General features: G+C 38.2%; 1 protein-coding gene across 4 annotated transcripts in view; it reads right to left on the bottom strand.

The window, feature by feature from the left end:
* POLI (DNA polymerase iota) overlaps positions 1-8,767 on the bottom strand; it is a 29,578-nt gene extending 20,811 nt beyond the window's left edge. The window contains exons 1-3 of one of the 4 annotated variants that reach the window (XM_003914393.5): positions 8,526-8,767; positions 6,717-6,842; positions 4,088-4,252 (exon numbers count right to left, since the gene is read on the bottom strand). In XM_003914393.5, the coding sequence (XP_003914442.1) occupies positions 4,088-4,252; positions 6,717-6,842; positions 8,526-8,631 (397 nt within the window). In that variant the 5' untranslated portion in view covers positions 8,632-8,767. Of the gene's footprint in view, positions 1-3,152; positions 3,323-4,087; positions 4,253-6,716; positions 6,843-8,159 lie in introns of those variants that run through there. The other 3 variants (XM_009192761.4, XM_009192760.3, XM_021930125.2) reach the window with 3 other exon arrangements.
* Between the last annotated feature and the right edge of the window lie 15,131 nt (positions 8,768-23,898).

Genomic DNA, 23,898 nt, shown 5'->3' with positions numbered 1-23,898 from the left:
CTTACAGTAAATTGGTGACCTTGAAGAAGTGTGTCAAAGAATAAACTATAGGCTGCTCAGGAAAGTTAAAAACAAGTAATGGTATATTTTAGCTATATTTTCCCCAAGAGTTTAAAAGAGGCAAAACAAAATAACATTAAAAATTTCCAGTTATTACTGAAGAAAACAGAAAGTCAGTCAACTTTCAAAATATACTATAACACGGTATTTTTATTAGCCCAAGCATATTCCTTAGGACAGAGAGGCAGAGATGAACCACAACTTACAGGTATTCAAATGCCCATCATCTAGCACAATTATCTAGTCCTTAGGTCAAATGTTTACTAGACTGAGCTAAACCAATATTCAAATTAAATTCAAAAAAACTATCAATTTTCATATATTAACATTGAAACTAACAAGTTAAAAATCATTGAGAAAGTTTTTCACTTCCCTCTGAATCACCTTCTACTGACACCAGCTGGATAAGAGAAAACAAATGCAAGTCTCTTAGTATACAAAAATGCATAGATTCTTAAGGTCATATAATCTGAAGCTCAGAAATAAAAGGACTATGTCATTCCACATAGATCACGTTTTTTCACAAATACCAAAAGTGCTTTTTTTTGTTGATATCAACATTGACAATGTAAGGGGAAACCAATAAAGATAACAACGTGACACAGTAAACACCAAAAATCACTCCTGAGAAAACTATTACCTAGAGAAAACTATTACCTCCTTTCAGGACAGACGGACAATATGTCTGATCATAGAAAATCATTATTTTGCATTTCCTTCATCAATTTCTGCAATTTATTTTCTAAAGTATATACCTGATATGCAAAGTAACTTGTAGAAAACAAAAGAGTTTATCAAAAGAATGCTACATAAGAAAAATAAAGGATAAGTTTTTAAGTACTAAATAGAAAAACAAGTTAAATACAGAATCATGCACGAAGCTGGCGGATCACTAAATACTGACTGATTTTAGGTCACAGGACAAATCCCTAATTATTCCATTCCTGAAGGTTTTTGTTGTTGCTGTAGTTTTAATGAGACAGGGTCTCACTCTGTTGCCCATGCTGGAGTGGAGTAGCACACCATAGCTCACTACAGCCTTTACTTCCTGGGCCCAAGCAATCCTCCTACCTCAGCCTCTGGGACTACAGGCACACGCTAACCACCCAGCTAACTTTTTTTTTGTTTGTTTACTTTTGTAGAGGCAGGGTCTTGCTATGTTATGCTGCCCATGCTGGCCTCACATGATCCCCCCACCACAGTCTCTCAAAGTGTTGGGATTACAGGTATAAGCCACCATGCCCAGCCTCCATTGTAACCTCTTTCTTGGTATCAACTTCATAAGCAAGATACATTTATTAAACATATATAGGGCCCAAAAGAGGAGTCTGTAATTAAAGAAAAAAAACTACCTTGAAGAAAGGTATATATGCAGTAGCATAAAAATATGAAATAAATAATAAGGTTATATATTATAAACAGGTCAGAGATAAATACAGTAAGGGCCTACATTGGCTATGTTCCTACTTCAACTCAGAAAAATACTGTGAGAAAAATTGATAAAATAACTTTTTTAAAAAAAAACTTTTTTCAAAAAAAAATGACACAAAAAGTACCAAGTACTTAGAAAAAGATGAACAACCCAAATAAAAAACAGGTGCAAGTGAATAGGTTAACAGAAAAGATACATAAATGACCAAAAATATATTTAAAAAAGCTCAACCTTACTCATGGAAAACTGCAAATCGAAACAATGATTTACTCTTCTTCTATGTAGAAGAGTAAATGACTTCTAAGAGTAAATGACTATGAAGCAAAGATTTTTAAATCTAACACTCTCGTATATACTAGCAATATGTTGTGGCAATCTCAAATGTAACATATCCAAACATTTAAATGCAAATCATGTTTGATCCAACAATTCACTTCTAGGAACTTACCTTATGGAAATCCCCTTAAAAGTATGCCAACATTTCTATACGAAAATGTCTAAGAGCAAAAATCTGGTAACAGCCTAATAATCCATCACTATGCAGGGAAACCATATAAATTACCATCCAAAACAAGACTTTTTTTTAGTGAAAGAAGGTGCAATTACTAATCATGTAGCAACAACAGGCATAAAGTTGGACGTACTGTCTTCGTATCACTGAAGAACTGGTTAAATAAATACGGACTAAATACAATGAAATACTGTGCAGGCATTAAAGAGAGTGAGGAAGATCTCTGTGAATGACACGGAAGATCATTAAGCTCAAAGGCAAGCTACAGAATTGTATGTATTATATAATCACTTCTGTGTACACTAAAACTCAAGTTTTTATTTTTTCTCTACAGGGAAAGTTCTAAAAACTAAAGTTTTAATATTTAGACACAATTTTGCATAATAAAAGCAGTGATATCCGGGAGTATAATCTTGTCTTTTCTGCTTCACTATCCCTTCTTCTTTCCTCCCATTTCAGCACTACGCCTTTCCCACCACAAGTTAACCAACGTTAAAACCTGTAATATACCCTCTAATGTTTCTCTTCTTGTTCATATGTAGACATACACATATATATGAGAGGAGGCATTAAGGCCATTATTTTACACATTTGGAAAAACATGATACATCATTTTGTACCTTGCCTTTTATTCACTCATCAAAGCCTATCTCCATCAGTCAAATAGTATTGCACCAATGCATTCTTTTTAATGGCTATATAATATCCATCATACAGATATCTTAGTTTATTTGGCTATTCCTCTTGATGGACATTTTTCTTTCCATATATTTGACAATCATAAACCATGCTACGATAAATATTGTTGTACATATGTCTTTATGTACTTGTGGTTCTCCTTTTTTTAGAGACAAGAGTCTCACTCTGTCATGCACACGCAGGCTGGAATGCAGTGACACAATCATGGCTCACTGCAACCTCGAGCTCCTGGGCTGAAGCAATCCTCCTACCTCAGCATTCAAAAGTGCTGGGATTACAGGTATGAGTCACAATGCCCAGTCTCATGATTTTATTTCTATTTGATAAACTCCCAGCAATGATCTCACTGGATGGAAGAACATTTATCTTTAAACTCAGTAAGTGTTCTTGATACTTTTTCTCACATTCCTTTTAATTTTGGGTAAGTATGATGGATATAAAATATCTTACTAATTCAAATTTCCTTGGCCACTAATGAATTTGAGTATTTTTTCCTTATAATTGTTAGACACTGGGTTAAGTTCTTCTTGTCAACTGCCTATTCATATTCTTCATCCTTTTTTATTAGGTTTCTTTTTCCTGTTAATTTCTAAGAGCTCTTTGTATATTATAGACATTTAACCCAGTCATCTGAAAATTGCTGTGATAAAAGAAAAACAAAAAAAAGTAAAAAAGACAAATAATTGCAAAGCTGATCATCATGCATTTTTACACTATATATTAAGTAATTAAGGTTTTTGCAATTAAAAGTAATTGTGAAAGCCACAATTACTTTTGCACCAATCTACTATATTTGCAATGTGCCAGTGCACACTCATTTTTATTTTTCCTGTAATTTACTATAACACTAAGATTTAAATCCAAACCTTAGCATGGGAAAGTTTAGCTACATTGTAATATTTAGTATATATATAAAACCTAAGAAAATATGAATATATCCAATATTTTTATTACTATTTCATAAATCAATTTTTAATTATGCTGATCAAAAGTTACAGAAGCCTCTTTCAATTATCATGAATGCATTAGAAAACAACATTATTTCTTCATAATTCATTTAAACTTAAAATTTTAAAGACCTGGCATCTTTTACAGTACAGTTTCCCATTTTCTCACTTTTAAACTTTGTTTTCCATTTTTCCCTGTTATATAAACATCAATCATAACAGAGTTAAAATTTCTTCCAACTATACATCTTCTTAAAAATACTATTCACAGCATACAGTTATCCTTTTACATAATTTTTAAAGTTGACAAGACCCAAAATAAGAAGTTATTAGGAAAAAGCATCTTATGTTATTTTTACATTTACTAAAAAATTCATGTAATGAACAGGAATCCTACATAAAAATTAATGCTAAAAGTATATTGCTTATCATTTGTACCTGTAACCTTATAAGACATTTCTCTGTAGCGGGTCAGGTCTTCTCCATTAACTAATACCAGCTGTGGACACTTTTCTTTTGCATCTCTGACGTTCATAAGTTTCTTAACTCCAAGTTTCCTAGCTTCATAGTTGCAGGTAACCACCAAATATTTCTGTTGAACCCCTATAAAAATATTTTAGGAGAAACTCAAGCACAATTGAAGAAACATTTAAAGACATTATTAATTCCATATTACATTTGTCTAAGTTGTAAGACAGTTTTGATAAGAAGCAAAAGCCCTGTCTCAAAAAACACAGCCTCCTTAAATCAAATTTCTATAATGCAGAAACATTAGGTTTTCAAGCTATCTCCTAATTATGAATTATAATATACCAATGTATTATTTTTCCATACCCCACTTTTAATCTCTGGTTGTTTCGTCTCCTTGAAGAAGGAAAGTTATTATTAAATAACAAAACACTGAATAACACAGAATTACAAGTTAGATCAATTATTCATATACAAAAGGCAATCTGTGTATAATTCTCAAATTTAGTAAAAATGAACCTAAATCGATATATTCCATGGAATCTTCAGTGATAACATACAAACCAAATCTCTCTAGGATTTTTTTTCCAGACAATATAAAAGCAGATTAATTTATACTGCCATATAATAGGGCATGTTCTACCAAAAAAAAAAACCAGATGAAAATAATCGGGTACAACTAAATACTGGTTGCTGCTAGAAAAACTCAACTTCTCTTCTGGGTAATTTGCTAATATAAAGCAATATAAAATATAATATGTACATAAAATATATAAAACAAGTGCCGGGCTACAGCAATTTTTAGGGATCTAATAGTTACCTACTACTTATTGAACTGTTCTATCAAAAATGATTAAATAATCATTTATTTACAGACTGCATAAAAAGTTCTAGTTTATTGGTGACTCAAGAGTGCTAAAAATTATTTGCTCTTCTCTTTTTATACAAGTTTACTACTTGCTTACCACTGTAAGAGTAATGTTCACCTAAAATATGTAAAATACAAACATGTAGGAAAAAAAGGTTATGTCCATTTCTCTGTTAGACATTGTTTCTAAAATTTTGATGTAATAAACAAGGCAAAGAAATGTTATTTTTATATAAAGTTTTTTCATATATCAGGTAATGCCCAAAATATAATCATGGAACCAAAGGTAGTAGTAATTTTAGACTCCACAGTGAACTATTTAAAAAAATCAGATTGGTAGATTTCTTAACTAAAAAAGGAGTTTTTTAATAGAGCATTACATTATATGGCCTCATCACTGCATGTCACCAGCCTGAGTTTGTCATATATTTGTTGAGTATAAATGAAAGACTACTGGTCGGGAACGGTGACTCTCGCCTGTAGTCCCAGCGCTTTGGGAGGCCAAGGCAGGTGGATTGCCTCAGTTCAGGAGTACGAGACCACCCAGGGCAACATGGTAAAACCCCGTCTCTACTGAAAACACGAAAAAATTAACCGAGTGTGGTGGCGCACACCTCTAGTCCCAGCTACTTGGAAGACTGAGATAGGACAATCACCTGAGACCCAGAGGCAAAGGCTGCAGTGAGCCAAGATCGCACGACTGCATTCCAGTTTGGGCTGGAGTGAGAACCCATCTCAACAACAACAACAAAAAATGAAAGACTACTTTAGTTTTCCCCAAAAAACGCGGAGCATTCACATCCCTCACTTCCCAATAATCATTCATTCGTACTTAATTACACTTTTTTTTATTAAGCATTATCCACAGAACATCTTATATCACAGTGCTACTACTTAGAAATGCCTTCAGGAGAAAAAACTTAAGGCCCATGATTCTAACTTCTTGGCAACCTTTAGGAAGGTTTTAAGATCCTAGACTCACCTTGGCATAGCAAAAACTAGTCACCCCTTTGTTCTTCAGTAAAGCAGCTATGCTGGATTGGGATTTATTAAGCCAAAGTGGGCACAAGAGGGTAGCAGCAAGTGAAGCAAAACTGTTCTTTATGCTTATACTAAAGGAAGAATCTTTCCTGCATGCATGAAAATCTCTTTATCTTTCTCAATTTAAAATATGAATAATAAAAATGATAAAACAAGCCAGTATATCAACAATATCCAATATAAAATTTATTTTGGCTTTTATTTAAAAAGCTGCTTATGTTTTTATGGAAAGTTTGCTGTCTTAGTAAAACTAAGGTTTATGTTCAAAATCCAACTAGTTTGTTAGACGTTACACAATTTAAGAGTTAATTTCAGAAAGGGAAGGACAGATGAACACTTCCACTAAAATGTAATAAGAGGTTGTTTTTTGAGAGGAAAGCCTGTAAAATTTCAAATACTGAGAAAAAGAAATCTGCCCAGCAAACTAAGCTACTAACCAGCAGAGAAAAGTAAAATTTATTCTGCTTTCTCTTCATTTGTTCTGCCAACTACACTATTCTCAGATTCACCACTTATTAAATGAGGCTTGTAAAATTTACACTTGGTAGTGAAGCAAAAATGACCAGCTATAAAGCACTGTAAGAACTGCTTCCAAAATCTTTCTTAATAAGGTTAATAAATCAGTATATAATGAGCATGAGTTGCTAATCTAATCACTATGCAATAAAAATATTATAAATGTACAATTACCTAAAGGTTTGTCTTTTAGCTCTGGATTTGAGATCATTTCTACTTGTGCATAAAAGCAATCCAGATCCACATGTACTATGACTCTGGATGAAGAATTTCGTGTGGGCAACATTTGATCACGAACTCCTGCACAATATGCAAAGAAATAAAAAGAAATTCAGGATGCTTATTATCTCTGAGCAACTCACAGTTCCTTAAAACATGGTACCTGTGAAGGAAGAATGCAGAGCGATGTTAGTTTTTTCCTGGATTATGTGTGAAAGCATTGAAATTACAAAGACATGAAACTCTACTTAGAGTAGGGTTTTCAGTCCTCTTAATTACTGTTTCTTTGTGCACTGCATTTTTCTCAGGATAGTAAAAAGTTTGAGGGGAAAAAATGTGATAAATAATGGATGATGCAAGAGCTGATACTATCACCTGGAAGTTTATAGTAGCTTTTAGTGTAAACCAGAAGGGGCAGAAAAGTTGAAATGACATTGGTTTTCACACAACTTGAAAATCATTCTAAGCAGCATGCCCTTACATTTAAAACAACAACAACAAAAACTGAAATACAAAATGGCAAAAGACAACCAGTGGGTACCAGTGTGGGCTATTTTTAGCTCCCATGACAGCAGGATTACCTGGTTTAATGCTAAATCGCCAGTGCCTAAAACAGTGTCTAGGACATAACAGACCATCAATAAATATTCACTAAATTGAAAGACTGAATAGTTCTTTGATTTTAAAAAGTCGTTAGGTCATGTGCGGGGGAGGGAATGACAGAGGCGACTCCTTCTCTCAACACTGGCTAAAAACAAGACAGGCAAAATACAATACAATATTCTTGTTGGGATCCTGGAACAGAAAATGAACATTAGCAGAAAAACTGGTAAAATCTGAATAAAGCGTGTAGATCGGTTAACAGTGTTATACCAATGTTAATTTCCTAGTTTTGACAAATGTACTGAGTTTATGTCAACACTAGGGGGATCTAGCTCCGCAACTTTCAAGTAAACCTAAAGCTGTTTCAAAACTTAAAAAGGCCAGACACGAGTAATCCCAACACTTTCGAAGCTGAGGTGGAAGGATCGCTTGTGGCTGGAGTTTGAAACCAGCCTGGACAACACAGCAACACCTGATCTAAAAAAAATTTGAAAATTAGCCAGGTGTGGTGGCACGTGCCTGTTGTCCCAGCTACTCGGGAGGGAGAGGCTGAGGCAGAGGATCACTTGAGCCCAGGGGTTTGAGGCTGCTAGGAGACCTTGTCTCTAAATTAATGAATGAAAGAAAACCAGCAGGAAATGAGAACCGGTGCCTTCGCATCCAGGCCCTGAGGTGGGCGGTGCAAGGTAAAGACCAGAGCGGAAAGTGGGTCACCGGAGACGTGACCACAGCGGACCTGACTCCGCCTAGGTTCTAAGCCATCCCTTCCTGCCAAGACTGAGAACCGGGTCCCACCTTCTGCCAAATGAGCGACAAGGTCCTCAACTTCTCCAAACTTAAAAGGCCCAGAAGCCTCTGCAGTTGTCGTCTGGCTGCCTGAGGGATTCCCGCCCCACCTGGCCCCTCACAGAGGACGATGCAGATGCACCCTCGACACGCATTTGTAGTGTGGACACGCCCCACCCTACTCCTACTGGGTGAAGCCATTCCTCTAGAGGTACCCGCCGCGTAACACCAGGCAGAAGGAGGCAGCCCTCTCTTAGAGGGGCCGAGCGGGGCGGGGACGGTCGCGCCCCAGTGGCCGCCGCCCAGAGCGTCCGCCAGCCCCACCCTTCTTATTTACACCCAAGGAGGCCGCCGGCTCCTCTAGCTGCGGCGCACCCTGCGAGCTGGCTGCCGCCCCCACGTCCGCCAGTTCCATGGGCCAGGCCTCGGTGTCGCCCTCGTCGCCGCCGCCTTCCTCCTCCGGCTCCACCCCCTTCTCCATCCCGCCGCTGCCAACCGCAGTGCTACTTCCGGCCGCTTCCGCCTGGTCTCCAGGGAAACCGGGGGTGACAGTCTCCTGCCGCGCCGTACGTCGCGCCTGCGCAGTCGTGGTCGACCAGCCTGTTGCCCAGAGTGACGCGCATGCCAGGGAATCGTAGAGGTCCACGTGCAGGAGCTTTTCCCGCTGGGTGGAGGCCGGAAGCGGAGAGATTGAAAGCACAAGTGACTATTTGTTTTATTTTTATTTTTTTGAGACGGAGTTTCGCTCTTGTTGTCCAGGCTGGAGTGTAATGACGCAATAACGGTTCACTGCAACCTCTGCCCCCCGGATTCAAGCGATTCTCCAGCCTCAGCCTCCCAGGTAGCTGAGATTAACAGACATGCGCCGTCACGCGCAGCTAATTTTTTGTATTTAATAGAGACGAGGTTTTGCCATGTTGGTCAGGCTGATCTCGAACTCCTGATCCACCCGCCTAGGCCTCCCAAAGTGCTGGGATCACAGGCATGAGCCACTGCCCCTGGCCTAACTTTTTTTTTATTTCTTGAAGGCTTTGGAGTGAGGCCAACATCACAAATTTTAACTTTTTATCTTTGTTCTGTTCGGCTGTTAGCAAAATTGCAAATCCCTAGACCTGATGATTAATGTGATGGGATGGGAAAGAGTATAAATGATAGTAAGAGAGAGGTGGCCTTGTAAGACTCATATGATTAGCAACTATGTTAAGGTTTGCTGTGTTTTGTTTGTTGTTGTTTTATTTAAATACACTGTGACGAATTCAACCGCAGAATTTTTAACATCAAAACTGAATAGGATTTGATACATGAGTGTTGCAGTCAGACAAAATCTCCAATCCAGACTCTCCATCATGCTATGTGACTTTGGGCAGGTTACATAACTGCTGTGAGCCTCAGTTGCTCTACTGTTTTTAAAAAAAAAAAAAAAGTATTGAGACTGAATCAATGGATAAAAGCTACCATATACTGTAATATTCTAATATATATAAAACATGTGGCACATAGGAAGTGCTCAGTAAATGTCAATTCTCCTTGCCTTCTATTAGGATGCCATGTGTGCACATGTGTTGGTGTGGTGTGTGTATATTTTACAGTAGATGAAATTTGGAAATTCCTCCCTGCCTGTATGTAAGTATATATACTATATCTGTATAAATACCCATATTCACACATATTTTGTTTTTTGTATGATTCTACTTCTTATCAAATAAAATTTTAGAACCTTGAGAAACCCTTTAAAGCAGCCATTCCCAACCTTTTTGGCACCAGGGGCGGTTTCATAGAAGACAATTTTTTCACAGATGGAAGGGAGGGGGATGGTTTTGGATGATTCAAGTGCATTACATTTATTGTGCACTTTATTTCTATTATTATTACATTTTAATAACGAAGTAGAATCAGTGGGAGCCCTGAGCGTGTTTTCCTGCAACTAGACTGCCCCATCTGGGGTGATGGGAGACTGATAGATCATCAGGCATTCGATTCTCATAAGAATCATGCAACCTAGATCCCTCACATGCGAGTTCACAACAGTATTTGGTCTCCTGTGAGAATCTAATGCCGCTGCTGATCTAACAAGAAGCCGCACTCAGGCAGTCATGCCGGCAATGGAGAGTGGCTGTAAATACAGATGATGCTGCACTCCCGGGCCGCTACTCACCTCCTGCTGTGCGGCATGGTTCTTAACAGGTGAGGGACTGGTTCTGGTCCATGGCCTGGGGATTGGGGACCCCCGCTTTAAAGGATATGTTGATGCATCCATAAAGAAAAAGGAATAACAAGCAGAGCTGGGTCTCAGTGGTTTGGAAATGAAATGTTCCTCTTTGCATATTTAATTCTTAAACATCTAGACCAGTTCTTTCAGTCTCATATCTAGGTTATAAATTAGCTATTCAGAGAGCTATGCTGCTATCTTTGTGAATGCCGTTTGGTAAATCTAGATAGTTGTTTGGTGGTTTTTCATTTTATTTATTTATTTATTTAGAGACAGAATCTCAGTCTGTCTCCCAGGCTGGAGTGCAGTGGTGCTATCTGGGCTCACTGCACCCTCTGCCTCCTGCGTTCAAACGATTCTCCTGCCTCAGCCACCTGAGTAGCTGGGATTACAGGTGTGTGTCACCACACCCAGCTAATGTTTGTATTTTCAGTAGAGACAGGGTTTAGCCATGTTGGCCAGGCTGGTCTCGAACTCCTGACCTCAAGTGATCTACCCACCTCGGCGTCCGAAAGTATTAGGACTACAGGCATGAGCCACCGCAGCCCAGCCTAGATAGAGAGATTTTGAATTAAGTGTCTCTTTTTCCACTAAGTGCTTCTTGGACAACATTCAAGGGTCTGATTACTAATAGACAACCGAAGTTTGTTTTTCTTTTCATTCTTCCAGATAGAAAATGATATAAATACTAAAATACTATGGCAGATGAAAACAGTCTCTCTAGAAGAGCCCTAGATTCACTAGCATTCAACATGTTGCTTAAGTGAGACAGTGTTAAAAAAAAAAAAAAACAATGCACATAATCAAGCCCTCTTTAGTTATTGCATGTATTTCCCTGTCCGTTGTTTAATTTGAATAGTGGCTTTTAATTTCGTGGAAGGATAGAAAAGTAGACCCTTGGAAATCCTAGGGGAGCAAGCAGGGCTGGCTTTATGAGTGTGTAACGTAGGCAGTCACACAGGGCACAACACTTGATTTCATATTCTGCTGTTGTCTTGAAATTCTTAATTTTTGAACAAGGAAGCCCCACATTTTCATTTTGCCCTGGACCCCAGAAATTATTTAGCAAGTGCTGGAAACAAGGAAGAGAAGTAGCACTAAAAAGGACACTCATAAAACACCTGTATGTCAAGCACAGGGCTAAAAGCTTGAAACAGGTCATTTCATTCAATACAGTAGCACTAGAGGGTAGGTGTCAGCATCTTCATTTTATCAAAGATGAAACAGCCTAGGAGAGATTTACATGCTTGCTCAAGGCTATGAATCTAGCAATGGCAGATTCACTTTTCAGAATTTTCCACAGCGAATAATTCATTAACAATGTTTTCTCTATAGAGGAAATCAATTAGGTCTGACCATTTTCCTCACTGCTTCAAACACCAGACAACTTGCAGTGGGGAGAATAAACATCCCCCAAACGTATTAAGAGGCACAAAAATAAAATTTACATAAGCTAACATGTGTCTCTTTGTTGTGGAATGTTTTGGGAAAAAGGATTTTGGGGTTTAATTCTATAAATCGCTACTCCCAGTTAAGAGGATCTAATCTAGAATAACTTCAGGAAATAGCTATCTTGAGCTTGGGTCATAACTGTATATTTAAGTGCCAAATGAGGAAAACAATTTGAAGGCAGAATAGACATAATTAATTAAATAATAATACGGTCAAACAAAATTCATGGAGGAGCATGGGTTTGCAGAGCATGGCTAGTGGATAAAGAAGCTGGAGGCATTTTAGAGCTTCAGAAGTCAAGACATGCCAGCACAGTGGCTCACATCTGTAATCCCAGCTACTCAGGAGGCTGAGGAAGGAGGATTGCTTGAAGCCAGGAGTTTGAAGCTTCATTCATATATTATTATGCAACTGCACTCCAGCCTGGGCAACAGAGTGAGACTCCATCTTCAAAAAGAAACCAAGAAAGAAAGTCAGCACATTGTGAACTTAAGTACATTTAAAAGGATAAGCATGAACTCCCATGTCAGTGGAGGGTAAGAAATAGGCATTAGTGGTTACTTCTCTCCTGTTAGCCAAATTGGCCACATATGGCTCAGAGGAAGAACTCTAGACAATGTTCAAGGTCTTTCATATGAAGAATGTGAGGGTGTTTGTGAGTGTCTGTATTTTATGTTGGTGGGTGGCTAAGTGGGTAGAGATTGACCATGGAGTCAAAGGAGCAATTTGAATTGACAAAGGCACAAAGGACTTGATTTTGTGAGGTCTTTGGCCTAATGCAATCGTTCTCAAGCAAGATGATTTTGTTCTCTAGTGGATATTTGGCAGTGTCTGGAGATATTTTTGGTGGTCACATCTCTGGTGTTGGAGCTCTGTGCTACTGGCATCTAATGGGTAGAGGACAGGGATATTGCTGAACATCCTACAGTGCAAAGACAACCCTTTATGACAAAGAATTATTCATCCCAAAGTGTCAATTCGTCCGTGGTTGGGATACCAGTAGTGTCTACCCCATCTTGCTCCCAACTAGCCTCTTCAGATTAGGGTCTCCAGTTGTAATGAAGAACTGGTCTTCAGTTATGTGCTTTTAATTATAAATAGGACCAGGTTTGGTGACTCATGCCTGTAATCCCAACACTTTGTGAGGCCAAGGCAGGAGGATGGCTTGAGCCCAGGAGTTTGAGATGAGCATAGTGAAACTTCGTCTCTAAAAAAAAGTAATAAAAAAAAAAAAAAAGTAACCAGGCCTGGTGGGACATGGCTGTAATCCCAGCTACTAGGGAGGCTGAGGTGGGAGGAATGCTTGACCCTGGGAGGTTGAGGCTTCAATGAGCTGTGATTGTACCACTGCACTCAAGCCTGGGCAATAGAGTGAGACTCTGTCTCAAAAAAAAAAAAAAAGAAAAAAAAGAAAAACAAACACACACACACACACACACACAAAAGAAAAGGAAAGAAAAGAGTGTATAAAAGAAGAAAATAAGTATTATTTAGTTGCTTTTCACTGTGGGAATTTACATTCTGATACTAAAAAACAAATGGAACGCATTTGCTAGAAAAGAAATTTAAGAAAAATATCCACGGCTTGGCGTGGTGGCTCACACTTATAATCCCAGCACTTTGGGAGGCCAACGTGGTATGATCAGGAGTTCAAGACCAACCTGGCCAACACAATGAAACCCTGTCTCTACTACAAATCTAAAAATTAGCTGAGCATGGCCCTTAATCCCAGCTACTCAGGAGGCTGAGGCAGGAGAATCACTTGAACCTGGGAGATGGAAGTTGGCAATGAGCAGAGATCCTGCCATTATACTCCAGCCTGAGTGACAGAGACTCTGTCTAAAAAAAAAAACAAAAGAAAGAGAAAAAACTATCCACACTTTTATGGAGCTTATGAATTGCCCTTAGGGTGAAAGGCTAATGAGTCAGAAATAATTTGAAAGGCGAAGAGACTGAAACCAGAAAACAGGCTTCAAAAGGTTAAAAGCAAACTATAATTATGCTATGCTGGCTGTAGTACAATGTACATGTCCTGCGGTATTTACTTACCTTTCATCTACGGGTCTCAAACCTTTAGCATAAACATTTCAATTGTCACAAAGAAACCTTTTTTTTTTTTTCCACCATCACATTGCACACCATAACTGCAGTTTGCAGTTTCAGGTTTACTCTGTGTGACCTAAGAGTATCTGCTGCACACCATGTGATTGGGGCTAAAAGAAGGTTTAAGAGGCTGGTTTTTCTAACAGTCAGCTTCTTGCTCTGACTTTTCTTTGTGGTGCTATAGAAGTCTGGTGAAAAGCCTGCATAGTCATTTCAGTAATGATATTTTAAATGTTGTTTGCCAGGGTGTGCTCAATGGACCTAGCCTTGTCATTTTGGATGGAGAGAGATGCAGACCAATGTGATCACAATACAAGTCATTTGGTCCTAGTTTGTAAATAAAGTCTGCAAGGTTCAGCCATTGAAAGAAAGAAACTACATGGTGTCATGTAGAAAGTGCAAGCAGATCAGTAGAGATCAGGTATACTGTTTTAAATTTATAGATATTTAACTTTATTTTGTAAAGTACCTCTTTATCTGATTGCAAAAGTAATTCATTATTATTATATAGAATTTGCAAAACATAGGCCGTAAGAAAACAATGGAAATAGTCTGTAATAATCTATAATCTTGATGCTCAGAAAACCATGCTTTAATCATTTTTTCACAAAGCATGACAAAAAGAAAGTTGCAGGTTTTTTTATTCTTTTTTTCCGAGACAGAGTCTCACTCTGTCGCCCAGGCTGGAGTGCAGTGGCACGATCTCGGCTCACTGCAACCTTCACCTCTTGGGTTCAAGCAATTCTCCTGCCTCAGCCTCCCAAGTAGCTGGGATTACAGGTGTGCACCACCATGCCCCACTAATTTTTTGTATTTTCCACAAATAAATTTGTGTATTTATTTACCAAACCACAAAAACCACTATAAGAGGCATTGCCTAAATAAATGACACAGAAAACCTTCAATCCATTTATTTGTTTTTAATGTTAATTTGAAGAACATGAATAAAGACAGTCTCAACTTCATCTTGGAAATGCTAATAAATTCAACCTAATAATCTCCATTTTTCTGGTTTGAGATTAATATAAACTATAAAGAAAAGTAATGCTTTTATTTATAGGACTTTTTCTTACTGTTGCTTCAAATACGTCATTGAAGTACTTATTAATCCTAAAATTACTGCTTTTGTGTCTACTTAAAATTTTTTTTTTCTTTTTATCCATTGTTTAAGAAATCCTACTAAAACAAAAAGGTATAAGGCATAAAGTTAAAATCCTTCCTAATCCCTACTCCACCTTGAGGTGACCATTGCTAACAAAATTTGATACATTTCATACTTTTATTTACAATATACTTAATATAGGGAAGATACAATGAAAAATATTCTAATTCACATGAGTGTGATCACACTATATATACTATTTGCATTAGACTTTTTTGCCTAGTATACCTTGAACATCATTTCCTTTCAGTGCACAAAAGTTTACTGCATTCTTTTTAATGGCTACATTGTTTTACCAATTCCATAATCATGGACACTTATTTGTGATTTTTTGCTGTTACTGGTAATGCTGCAGTGAACATTCTTGTACATGTATCTTTGTGTCCTTCTTTATGAGTTTGATCCCACCCTTCCCTAAGACAGATGGAATCTCCTAAAATTCTATAATGTTATATTTTCTAAATTCTCCATCATAATCATATATTAGTTTTTCAATAATAATAATAAAAAAAAAGAGGTACTGGCTGGATGCAGTGGCTCACACCTGTAATCCCAGCATTTTGGGAGGGCAAGAAAGGAGGATTGCTTGAGTGCGGGAGTTCAAGGCCAGCCTAGGCAACATAGCAAGATCCCATCTCTACAAAACTTTAAAAATTAGCCAAGCATGATGGTGTGTGCCTATAGTCCCAGCTCCTCAGAGTCTGAGGTGGGAGGATTGCTTAAGCCTAGGAGGTTCAGACTACAGTGAGCTATGATCATGCCACTACACTCCAAACTAGGCAACAGAGGGAGATTCTGTTTTTCAAAAACAAACAAAAAATGAGGTACTTAAAAAATTACATTAAAGTTAGATGTCTATAAATTAAACACAGTGTGCCTGATCTATGTTAATCTGCTTGCACTTTCTATATGACATCAAGTAGTTCCCTTTCTCTCAATGACTAAAACTTGCAGACTTTATTTATAAGCGCATTATGACACATGAGGCCTGTCGGGTCTACCTCCAAATGTTCTCTCAAATCTCTCTACTTCTCTTTGTCTGTACTGACACTACCCCCACACCTGCCCCCAATCTATATACATACAGTTATCTCTGGCTTGGCCTACTGTGCTGGGCTCCTAATATCTGCTTCTTACAATCTGTGAGCCTTAGGACAGCCAGAATAATCTTTTAAAAATGTAATATCTAATTGCCTTTTCCTGCAAAAGAATCCTTCAAAGGCTTCCTACAATACCTAGGGTAAAAATCAAACCCTTTCCTCACACTTGGGCTGCTCTAGCCCCTTTTCTTTCTTTCTTTCTTTCTTTCTTTCTTTCTTTCTTTCTTTCTTTCTTTCTTTCTTTCTTTCTTTCTTTCCTTCCTTCTTTCTTTCCTTCTTTCTTTCCTTCTTTCTTTCTTTCTTTCTTTCTTTCTTTCTTTCTTTCTTTCTTTCTTTCTTTCTTTCTTTCTTTCCTTCCTTCCTTCCTTCCTTCCTTCCTTCCTTCCTTCCTTCTTTCCTTCTTTCTTTCTTTTTCTTTCTTTCTTTCTTTCCTTCCTTCTTTCCTTCCTTCTTTCCTTCCTTCTTTCCTTCCTTCTTTCCTTCTTTCTTTCCTTCTTTCCTTCTTTCTTTCTTTCTTTCTTTCTTGACGGAGTCTTGCTCTGTAGCCTAGCTAGAGTGCAGTGGCACCATCTCGGTTCACTGCAACCTCTGCCACCTGAGTTCATGTGATTCTCCTACCTCAGCCTCCCGAGTAGCTGGGATTACAGGCATGCACCACTATGCTTGGCTAATTTTTGTATTTTTAGTACAGACAGGGTTTTGCCATGTTGGCCAGGCTGGTCTCGAACTCCTGACCTCGGGTGATCCGCCTGCCTCAGCCTCCCAAAGTGCTAGGATTGCAGGCGTGAGTCACCACGCCCGGCCTCTAGACCCTTTTCTATTCTGGGTGCATATATTAGTTATGGGTTGGATACCCAGAGGCCAGGAGAGCCAGTGGTATAGTTTTAGTCTGAACCAGAAGGCCTGAGAACCAGGAAAGCTGATGATGTAAGTTCCAGCCCAAGCCTAAATCGTCAGGCGAAGACTGATGTCCCAGCTCAGACAGTCAGATACAAGGTGCAAATTCTCCCTTACTCAACCTTTTTGTTCTGTTCAGGTTTTCAATGGATTGGATGACGCCCATCCACAGTGGGGAGGGAAAACTGTTTTACTCCGTCTGCTGATTCAAATATTAATCTCATCTACAAACACCTCGAAGATACTCCCAGAATAATGTTTAACCAAATATCTGGGTCCACCATGACCCAGTCAAGTTGACACATGAATTAACCATCACAGGACAATTTTCTGCCTCCAAATCATCCTGAAGTTTGGAACGTTTTTCACAGAACTGGTTTGTTCTCTTTTTTGAGTTCTCTGTTCAAATGTCAACACCTCATACTGACCTTTCCAAACTGCACTGACTCAGACGGCCTCCCCCAGAGTTACCACATTCTCTCATATCTTACTGAGTTTCATTTATAACAGTTATCCCAATATGTAATTATCTTGTTTATTTACAGCTTACTTGTTTTTAATGTCTCTCTCTTCTATTACAACGTATTAGGGTGGAAAATTTGTATGCCTTGTACTTTATTAGAATCCACCAAAAATATACTTGCAGTAAATAAATATTATTTCTTTCTTGGTTTTTTTTTTTTTTTTGAGATGGAGTCTCGCTCTGTTGCCCAGGCCAGAGTGCAGTGGCACGATCTCTGCTCACTGCAACCTCCGCCTCCTGGGTACAAGCAATTCTCCCACCTCAGCCTCCCGAGTAGCTCGGATTACAGGCGCATACTACCATGCCCAGCTAATTTTTTGTATTTTTTTAGTAGAGACCCAGTTTCACCATGCTGGCCTGGCTGGTCTCGAACTCCTGACCTTGTGATCTGCCCACCTCGGCATCCCAAAGTGCTGGGATTGCAGGTGTGAGCCATCCCACCTGGCCAACAAATATTATTTCAACGTTGGTGGAAAAATTGGACACCTGGAAGATGTCAGATTTTAAAGTCTGTTATAAACAAATTTTCCTTACCAAAAAATTCCAAACACCGTATGTAGATAAGCCCTCCTGTGGGAAGGCTAATCTCCCCCTTTCCTAATCTCCCCTTTTTTGCTGGTGGGCTAGACATAGTGACTGGCTGCTGAAGAATAGAGTATAGAAGGAGAAGAATATGCCGGGTGCAGTGGCTCACGCCTGTAATCCCAACACTTTGGGAGGCCAAGGCGGGTGGATCACCTGAGGTCAGGAGTTCAAGACCAGCCTGACCAACATGGAGAAACCCCGTCTGTACTAAAAATACAAAATTAGCCAGGGTAGTGGCACACGCCTGTAATCCCAGCTACTCGGGAGGCTGAGGCAGGAGAATCGCTTGAACTCAGGAGGCGGAGGTTGCAGTGAGCCGAGATTGCGCCATTGCACTCCAGCCTGGGCAACAAGGGCAAAACTCCATCTCAAAACAAAAAAATCAAAAGGAGAGGAATAGGACCAGCCGCAGTGGCTCACGCCTGTGATCCCACCACTTTGGGAGGCCAAGGCAGGTAGATCACTTGAGGCCAGGAGTTTGAAACCTGCCTGGTCAACATGGCAAAAACCCATCTGTACTAAAAACACAATAAATTAGCTGGGCACAGTGGTGCGCACGTGTAGTCCCAACTGCTTGGGAGGCTGAGGCAGAAGAATTACTTGAACCCGGGAGGTGGAGGTTGCAGGGAGCAGAGATCGCACCACTGTACTCCAACCTGAGTGATAGAGCAAGACTCTGTCTCAAAAAAAAAAAAAAGGAGAGGAATAGTAAATTTATAGTGGGGAAATCTGCAGTCACTAACTTAACCAAATAACCACATGGATATATCCCTTATAAAAGGTAATCAGAAGGGCACAGTGTTGCTTCTGTGGAATTCTTGCCCAAAATGCATAACCTCAATCAAATCATAAGAAAACATCCAAATTGAGAGGCGTTCTACAAAACCAATGTTCATCAAAAGTGTCAAGGTTGTGAAAGACAAGATGTGGCTGAGGAACTGTCCCATATTGAAAGACATTAGGGAAACATGACAACTAAAAGCAATGTGACATTTGGATTAAATTCTGAAACAGGAAGAGGACATTAATGGAAAAAACTGATGAAATACAAATAAAATCTGACGTTTATAGAAATATGTTAATTTTGGTTTCTACTTAAATTTTGTTTTTTAAAATAATTTTTGTAAAGATGTGGCCTTGTTAGTTGGCCAGGCTGATCTCAAACTCCTGACCTCAAGTCCTGGAATTATAGGCATGAACCACTGCATCCAGCAATGTTAGTTTCTTAGTTTTGACCAAAGCGACAGCATGGTGATGTAAAATGTTAACAACAGGTGAAACTGGTGAGGGGTTTATGAAAACTCACTTTATTATATTTGCAACTATTCTGTAAACATAAATTTATTCCAAAATAAAAAGTTTATTTAAAAAAATCACAAACCAGAATCTAAATAAACCACAATAGTTTTTTCAAGTCTTCACAAATAAGAGAAGAAAAAACTAAAATAGGAAGTCTCTCTAGAGGCCAAATGCTGTGGCCCTGGATCATGCTTGTATTCTCAAGCATGAGCAGGTAGGCAGGTAGGATGGGGAGTGGGCAGTCGAGGTGATGGTGTCCTGAGGTGGGAGGTTCAGCTGAGCTAGGGAAGGTCAAGACTACAGTGAGCCAAGATTGCACCATTACACTCCAGCCTCGGCAATAGAGTGAGACCTTGTCAAAAAAAAAAAAAAAAAAAAAATTTATCTAGAGAAATACTTATATGTTGCTACGGGTACTCAAAAGTGTAATATAAACCCTGCCTTTTAATGTTACTAATATAGACATATTTGATAACTACTATCCTTTGAATTGCTTAAAACTTTTTTAAACCTCTTAGGTCTCAATTATTCTTTTTCATTTCTGTCACCGTGCTTTAAAATCTTTAAACAATGCTATCATTAGAGTTAATGTCTATGTAGTGTTTATAATTGAAGAATATTTTTGAACAGATTGGTAGCAAACAGACAATTACTGCTGTTGAAATAATCACTTCTTTAAAAACTTTCTACATAAGATGATTGTTACTTGTCTATAAGCTTTGGCTTTTTTTTTTTTTTAAATAAATGCCAGAAAAATTATTAAGAAATCAATGGTAGGCCGGGCACGGTGGCTCACGTCTGTAATCCTAGCACTGTGGGAGACCAAGGTGGGCAGATCACTTGAGGCCAGGAGTACGAGACTAGCCTGGCCAACATGGTGAAACCCCATCTCTACTAAAAACACAAAAATTAGCCAGGCATGGTGGCACACGCTTATAATCCTAGCTACTCAGGAGGCTGAGGCATGAGAATTGCTTGAACCCAGGAGACGGAGTTGCAGTGAGTCAAACTTGCGCCACTGCATTCCAGCCTGGGTGACAGAGTGAGACTCTGTGTCAAAAAAAAAGAAAGAAAGAAATGGTAATGAGTACCTGATGTCAGAATTCACAAATTATGTGAAGGCCGAGGAATCTCCTATCCATCTGAGGATAAGAAAAATGGAATGTTAGCCATGGAGTCTTCTGCCAGTGTCTGAAATGGTTCCTATTATAAGGTAGCAACTATGCAAGAATAGGCGAAGTTTGTTCTTTTTGGTCACTTGGGCAGTTAAATTCAATTCGGTAATGCCATTTGCTACATTCACTTGTGTAATGACAAATTAATTAATAATCCACTATAGAAAATATCCTGGTTTTGGATTTATAAAGAATTGCCTGAAAAATTGATACTTAAGACACTAAAGAAAAAACTATTGACTTGATTTACATTTCTTTACCTTCATGGAACCACAGATCAAAGTCATGAAAGACAAAGAGTAAGAAATTGTCCCAGTTTGGAGGAGACTAAGTAAATATAATAAATAAATCAAAAGTGAGATCCTGGATCAGATTCCAGGACAGAAAAAGGACATTAGGGGAAAAACTGGCAAAATGTGAATAAGGTCCATTATTTAGGTTAATAGTTTTGTTCCAATGTTTATCTCCTAGTTTTGATAATTATACTATGGTTATATAAGTTGTTAGCCTTAGGGGAAACTGGGTAGAGAGTAGATAACAACTTTCTGAACTACTTGGACAACTATTTTGCAACTTCTGTAGTCTAAAATTATTTCAAAATAAAAATATTTTTAAAATACATTGGAAAATTCCTCAGGAAGTTGTTACTTCAGAGAGAGGCATAGTATTTCTCAATGTTCTAATTGAGTTTTTCCTCCAACTTTGAGGCAGAACGTTGTTTCTTCACTTGAGCAGCAGATAAAGTGCAGTTGGCTTGTGCTTTAGTAGTATGTTGCACGAAAGTGTCTATTTTTAAATACTAGAATTATGCTCTGTACACTGAGATGTTGATACTTTGAGAGGCCATTGAAAAAAAGGTTCACGTTTCTCATATTTATGTCAGAGTATTTGCTCATTGAGAGGAATATTAGGCTGATTTTCCCAGATAAATTAAAACTGAGGGATTTTTTTCCTTCTATTTTTTTCCTAATCAAATGCATATAGTTGAATTTAAATATGTTAAACGTAGGTATCATGTGACTTTACTGTGATCCAATGGGGGAAGTAAATATTTAGGAATTTTGCTAAACTGATTATGGGAGATTCATTCTTTGAGATTACCCTGTAAATTACAATCATTAAAAGGAGGCCCTTTTGGCAGCTCAGCAATTATACACTATTTCATAATAATGACCATTCATTAATCATCTACCGCATGCCATTAAACTGTCTCTAGTCTAATACAGAATCCAGCAATGAAATGTCCCATTTCCTTAGAGATGAGGAAATGGAGGCTCAAAGAAGTTAAATAACTGGCCTGATCTAGGCTTCAAACTCAGACTGGACTGTCTCTATATGTCTATTTACTGGTTGACCTACACTGCAACAAATTCTACCCTTAGTGAATTGTGGCATAATAAGATTCCAATATAGAAGTCTTCTGACTTACTTGAAATACCTTGTTAATTTTAAGAAAAAATATGATATTTCATTTGAACATAGTCATAGGTAATTATATTTTCTTCAAAATATAGAAAGTCAAGAAAACCCAAAGTCTTCTAGTAATTATTTGAATTATTAGGTTCTGTTAACAACAGAATATATTAAGCTAAAAATTATATATTTTGTAAGTACACTGACTTAATTGTATCAAGATCCTAGAACGCATTTGAAAAATGTGTAACTGTAGTACTCTAAATGTATTTTGTTTAAGCAAGAAAAAATATCAATGATCTGAAAGAAGTAACTCTTAATGTTTACTTTCAAAAGTCTACTTTGGCCTGGGCGGTAGCTCACACCTGTAATCCCAGTACTTTAGGAGGCCAAGGCTGGTGGATCATGAGATCAAGAGTTCGAGACCAGCCTGACCAACATAGTGAAACCCTATCTCTACTAAAAATACAAAAATTAGCCAGGTGTGGTGGTGCGCACCTGTAGTCCCAGCTACTCAGGAGGCTGAGGCAGGAGAATTGCTTGAACCCGGGAGGCGGAGGTTGCAGTGAGCCGAGATCACACCACTGCACTCCAGCCTGGGTGACAAAACAAGACTCCATTTCAAAAAAAAAAGAAAAGAAAAAAAAAGTCTACTTCCCTTGGCCCTATATTTACCAATCAGAACTGTAGTGAAAAATTTATGGGTAATCTCCTTGGCTGAAAAGTATCCTTTCAAAGCAGAAATAAATAATTACCCTCACTCTGATCTCATTGAAAGTTTCTAATGAAATATTTAATTATGGACTTCAGATATGGGAAATATTTTCTAGTTAATCTTTTATTCTAATACGTATCTGTAATTGGATTGAGTGACAAAGATCATTTACCTGATAAAGAGGGCAATTAAACTTTGTGGCTATTGTTGCTTTCACCTTACAATTAAAAGTGACATAATTAGATCCTATACTTTAGCACCCTGTTATAAGATACAGGTTTAAACCTATCCCTTACATCAGAAGTTTCACACCATCTGACCCTGCAGCCCTTCTCAGTGGAGCTGATGTGCATTAAAGTGGTTCTGATATCCTCTTTGCCTGAGCAGACAATGTTCCTTCAAAGCTCTCTGATAAACACAGAACACCAATGTTCCCTACTGGAGTTTTCAAAACTAAAGTGTGACCTAGGTGATCAGTTTCCCAAACATTCCTGGTCCCAAGAATCACCAGTTATCATTAAAAGTAAGTTATCTTAGGGACCTCATTGAGAAATTATGATGAAATAGATTGTGCAGGGCCTTGAAGATCTGAATTTTAGACAAATGTCACTGGTGATCAGACATATTTGAGGCATTGGTCTCAAATTTCAAAACAGTAACATACAATAAAGCATCAGTCACTCCTGTGACGTGTTATTAGGGTACTGGAAAGAATATGAACTTTGTTATTAGATAACCCTCATGTGTCCCCATTATGAATTCTTTAACCTCTCTTTTAATGTCTGTTTTAAAAGATGATAATATCTATCTCTCAAATTTATTGTTAAGTATTAAATATAAAGGATCTGGATTTGTGATAAAGTGTGGCCTGGGAACCAGCAGGTAGCAGTTGCTAAAACCTTGTAAAAAAAAAAAAAAATCTGCAGAATCTCAGGTCTTTTCCCAGACCTGCTGGATCAGAATATGCTTGTTAAAACAATCCCCAGATGATTGACATGCACATCAAAGTCGAAGGGAGGCACTGACCTAGTCACTAAGTGTTCAGAAAATTCTAGATTATTTCCTTCTCATTATGTTTCTTGTACCAAAATTTCGATTCAGCTGGGGCTCAGTGT

Source organism: Papio anubis, chromosome 19 (genome assembly GCF_008728515.1).
Source record: "Papio anubis isolate 15944 chromosome 19, Panubis1.0, whole genome shotgun sequence".
In the NCBI taxonomy this organism is placed as follows: Eukaryota; Metazoa; Chordata; class Mammalia; order Primates; family Cercopithecidae; genus Papio; species Papio anubis.
Note: the sequence above shows the minus strand (reverse complement) of the source record. Positions and strands in the feature narration are given on the sequence as shown.